Genomic DNA, 4,395 nt, shown 5'->3' with positions numbered 1-4,395 from the left:
GAGCGGCGGGCGCGGTCTGGCCGGCCAAGTTGGAGCGCGCCCCGCCCGGCGCCCTGCCGTCCCGCGCCCTCCCTGCCGGGGCGCGCCGCCCGGAGCCCCGCGCACCGGGGCCGCACCGGGGAGGGCGCGCGGCGCGCGGCGCGGGCGGCGGCCGGAGAGCCGGGCGGGCGGCGGAGGTGAGCGCGGGGGGCGGGCGCCGGCTCCTCCCGCCCCGCCCGCCGGCCCGCTCCGGCTCCCGCTCCCCGCGGCCGCGCTGCCATAAATGGGGCCCGCGGCGGCGGCGGCGGCGGCCGGGCATCGGGCGGCGACGCGGGCGTCGGGGGACGCGGCGGGCGGCACCCCGGAGTGAAGTTCAGGGGCGGCCCGGCGGGGGCGCGCGCAGGTTCGCGCCCCGGGACCCGCCCCCGGCCCGCGGCTTCTGTTTACTTTCGGTGGAGTTTCTCCTGCGCCCGGGCAGGTGCCGGCGGCGGCGGCGGCGGGGGCGGGGACGCCCGGTCCGCGCCCGCCGGGGCCCGCGGCGCATGGAGTTCCCGGAGCACGGCGCGCGGCTGCTGGGGCGCCTGCGGCAGCAGCGCGACCAGGGCTTCCTGTGCGACTGCACCGTGCTGGTGGGCGCCGCGCGCTTCCCGGCCCACCGCGCCGTGCTGGCCGCGTGCAGCGTCTACTTCCATCTCTTCTACAGGGACCGGCCGGCGGGCAGCCGCGACGCGGTGCGGCTCAACGGCGACGTGGTCACGGCGCCCGCCTTCGGCCGCCTGCTGGACTTCATGTACGAGGGCCGCCTGGACCTGCGCAGCCTGCCGGTGGAGGACGTCCTGGCCGCCGCCAGTTACCTGCACATGTACGACGTCGTCAAGGTCTGCAAGGGCAGGCTCAGGGACAGGGGCCGCGCGCTGCACCGGGGGACCCCCGCCGCCCGGGCCGAGCCGCTGGACCAGCCCCCGCGCCCCCAGCCCGCCCGGTCCCCGGTGTTCTGCCCCGCGGCCCCGAAGACCCAGCCGCCCCGGACTGGGGTCCACGCCCTCCCTCCGCGAGCCCCGGGCCCCCCTCCCTGGCAGGGCCCTGGAGACTCGGACCGGGCCCTGGACCTGTCACTGAAGCGGAGCCCCCGGCGGGAGCCAGTCCACCCACCCTGCGTCCTCCAGACAGCCGCCTGCCGCCGGAGGCAGCCCGGCCTCCCGCCGCCGGTGAAGGACTCGCGGGACTCGCTGTCGGAACCCGAGGACGACAGCGGCCCTCGCGGCCCTCACCGCCCCCTGCAGCCCCCCTGCGCTCCTACAGCTGAGCGCCGGGCTGTGGGCTTGGAGCCGCTGCCGGCCGCTGGCGCGGGCCGCGGGCAGCTGGAGCTGGATGCAGAGCGGGGAACCAGTGGGGGCGAGCTGGGTCCCGGCGGGCCCCTCCGCGTCTGCCCGCTGTGCACCAAGCTGTTCCCCGGCGGCCGCGGCCTGCAGCTGCACCTCAGCGCCCACTTCCGCGAGCGGGAAGGGGCCCGGGCCGGGCTGTCGCCTGACGGCGCGCTGCCCACCTGCCCGCTCTGCGGGAAGACCTTCTCCTGCACCTACACGCTGAAGAGGCACGAGCGCACGCACTCGGGCGAGAAGCCCTACACGTGCACGCAGTGCGGCAAGAGCTTCCAGTACTCGCACAACCTGAGCCGCCACGCCGTGGTGCACACGCGTGAGAAGCCGCACGCCTGCCGCTGGTGCGAGCGCCGCTTCACGCAGTCCGGTGACCTCTACCGCCACGTCCGGAAATTCCACTGTGGCTTGGTCAAGTCCCTGCTGGTGTGACCTGTCCTCGTGGGGCGTGGTGTGGCGTGACCTGTCCTTGGGAGGGCGGGGAGGGGCCGCCCAGGGGGGCCGCAGGGACGGAAGGCGAGGCATGGGAGCTCCAGGTGGCAGGGAGCCCCCGTGCTGTAGCTCCCAGCGGAAGGGCCCCCACAGCCCCTGGACCGCAGTGCCAGACTTGGGGGCACTCAGCACGGCTGGGGCCGCCCTCTTCCACACCTTGCTCCCTCCCCCCAGCCTCCAATGGACTCCGTCCCCCAGCTATGCCCAGACCTTGGTCACTGTCTTCCTCTCCATCCCGAGTCAGCTCCGTGGGGGGTGGGGGGGTTGTCCCTAGGGCCCTGAGCTCCAGCCCAGCCACCGTCCTTGAACCCAGAAGGAGAACGCACTTCTGCCTCCGAGGGGGGCTCTCCTGACCACCTCGCTGACTCGCTGGGGCACCCTCAGGAGCCCGGCACCGGGCGTGGTAGAGAACTCGCACATCACGGAGGTTGCCGGCGTGTCGGGAAAAGGGTACTTGGACGGACCAGGCCGTTTCTGGTGGGTGGCAGCAGGAGCCTTCCTGGGAGGCCCCGGGCACAGGGGGACATTGAGGACAGGCGGGGACATCGAGGCACAGCTGCTGTGGCTGGGCTGCAGAACCAGCCGGATGCCAAGGGGCTCCTGCATTCCTGGTGCTGGGGCAGGAGGTGGGTCCCCGGAGTCAGTGACCCTGACCACACTGCAGGTAGCTGGGAGGGAGGAAGTCGCGGTTTGGGAACAATTCTCTTTAGACGCAGAGAGAGCTTCCCTGAGGTTGCCAGATGTCTGCCCACGGGCGGTGGGCCGTGCTGCCTCCCTGCCTGAGCTTGGGGCCTGGGGTGCCTCAGAGCTTCCCTTGGGTGGGGCCAGGAGGGGCCTTGAGTGTCGCAGGCTGCCACAGGGCTGCAGTGGGCCTCACCCTGAGGTCCTTGGCTTGCCCGCTTGAGGTCTCCCCAGAGCAGCCAATCATTTCCAGAGCACCGAGCTGGGGGCCAGTGCAGGGCCATGTTTGCAGGCTCTCCCTTCCCTCCAGCAGGGCCTGGGTGCACACTGCCATCGAACAGGGAGGGGACAAGCACCTGCTGGGCTGGGGTCACGGCCCCCCACTGTCATCCACAGCTCCTAGACCCCGAAAGACCTCTGCATTTGTAGCTGGTGGGGGTCACCCAGCCAGTCTTGCTGCCCGAGTGTGATTTTGACAAAGGGGGAGAGGGCAGACGGGGCCTTGTCCCCACTTCCAAGAGCCCCCTGGACTCCTCAGGTCCGCGGACTGGAGGCACTGAGGACAGAGTCCAGCCAAGCTTAAGTGATTTTCTCATGTCCTGCAACCACTTGATGTCGTATGTATTTGTCTGCCTTGTCTGGAGTGAGATGACCGATGGCCTTCACGGCGGGCGGGCGGAAGGGGGTCGGCTCTCCCAGCAGGTGGACAGCCTGCCACGTGCTGCAGGGCCTTTCCTGGTGCGCGGGGCTCCGAGGCCCTGGCCCATCCACAGACCAGAGCGCACTGAGGAAGGGGCCCCTGCTTGAGATCGTCCTGACCGTGGGCTCCTCCAAAAGGGCTACCTCACACTCCGTGTCATGTCCTCCATGAGCAGGTTTCCGTGTGTGTGTGTGTGTGTGTGTGTGTGTGTGTGTGTGTCTCCAGCAAATGGCGAGGTGAGCCATGCCCACAGCCCCGCCACACGGCAGGGAGAGGTGGCCGCCCTGGTTTTCCCCAGAGGTTCCGTGGGGGAAGAAGCGGACTTTCCTCCTGACTTACCAACACTGGATTCATTGTCTTCGGCAAACAGTTACTGTGAAGTTAATGTAAAGAGAAGTGGTTAGTTTTTAATGTGACAACCAACACCGGTCCAAGGAACTCTGTATGTCTGACGCAGAAACATGTGCGGATGTGTGGTAGAGGCGCACGGATGCCGTCCGAGGTGGGCCTGCCGTGTGGGGTCCTCCTGGTCCTGTCCCGCCCCCTCCCCGCGGTCTCATGCTGCTCTGCCCCAGGGTGGGCGACTCCTGGGACCCAGAGGACACTGGTTTGCGTGGGACGGTTGGCTTGCGTGCACCCGCCTGCCACGACAGCCTGGACACCGGAGCTGTCCCGTGTCCGGTCATCGTCTTCATGCTGACCCTGCTAATAAAGTCTGCACCCTGTGGAGATGGCCGGGATCATTCCAGGGACAGGAGCGCGGGCATCTCCAAGTGTGTGCGGGAAGTGGGGGCACCGCTGGCTTGGGCGGGTGGGGGCAGAAGAAGCCCAGGTGCAGGGGAGGGTCCTAGGCAGGGAGTGGCCACTCTGGGGACCCTGCCTCAGAGGGTGCCCTGTAGAGGGGGGTGTGGGCTAGTGCAGGGCCATGGATGGGGGCACACCCTCTTGCCTCAGGCTGCTCTCCCTGCCATGGGGGTGGGGGCAGGACGCAGGCTGGGACCTGGTGAGGGCACTGGTTTCTTGCACAGGGGGCAATGGGGGCACCTGCTGAGCAGCCACAGCTTGGATCTGAGGCCTCCTGGTCCACTGGTCTTGGGCCCTCTGTCCACCTGCCTTCTGGAGGCGGCGCGACGCCCGGGTGCCCCCACCGGCCCCCCACATACC

At 70.0% G+C, this 4,395-nt stretch overlaps 1 protein-coding gene across 1 annotated transcript; it reads left to right on the top strand.

The window, feature by feature from the left end:
- The first annotated feature begins 506 nt into the window (after positions 1-506).
- Positions 507-3,960, top strand: ZBTB42 (zinc finger and BTB domain containing 42). The gene has a single exon (XM_082737365.1). The coding sequence runs from the start codon at positions 522-524 to the stop codon at positions 1,788-1,790; it is 1,269 nt and encodes a 422-aa protein (XP_082593491.1). The 5' UTR covers positions 507-521; the 3' UTR covers positions 1,791-3,960.
- The last annotated feature ends 435 nt before the right edge of the window (positions 3,961-4,395 follow it).

Source organism: Mustela nivalis, assembly GCF_964662115.1.
Source record: "Mustela nivalis genome assembly, chromosome: 6".
Lineage (NCBI taxonomy): Eukaryota > Metazoa > Chordata > Mammalia > Carnivora > Mustelidae > Mustela > Mustela nivalis.
Note: the sequence above shows the minus strand (reverse complement) of the source record. Positions and strands in the feature narration are given on the sequence as shown.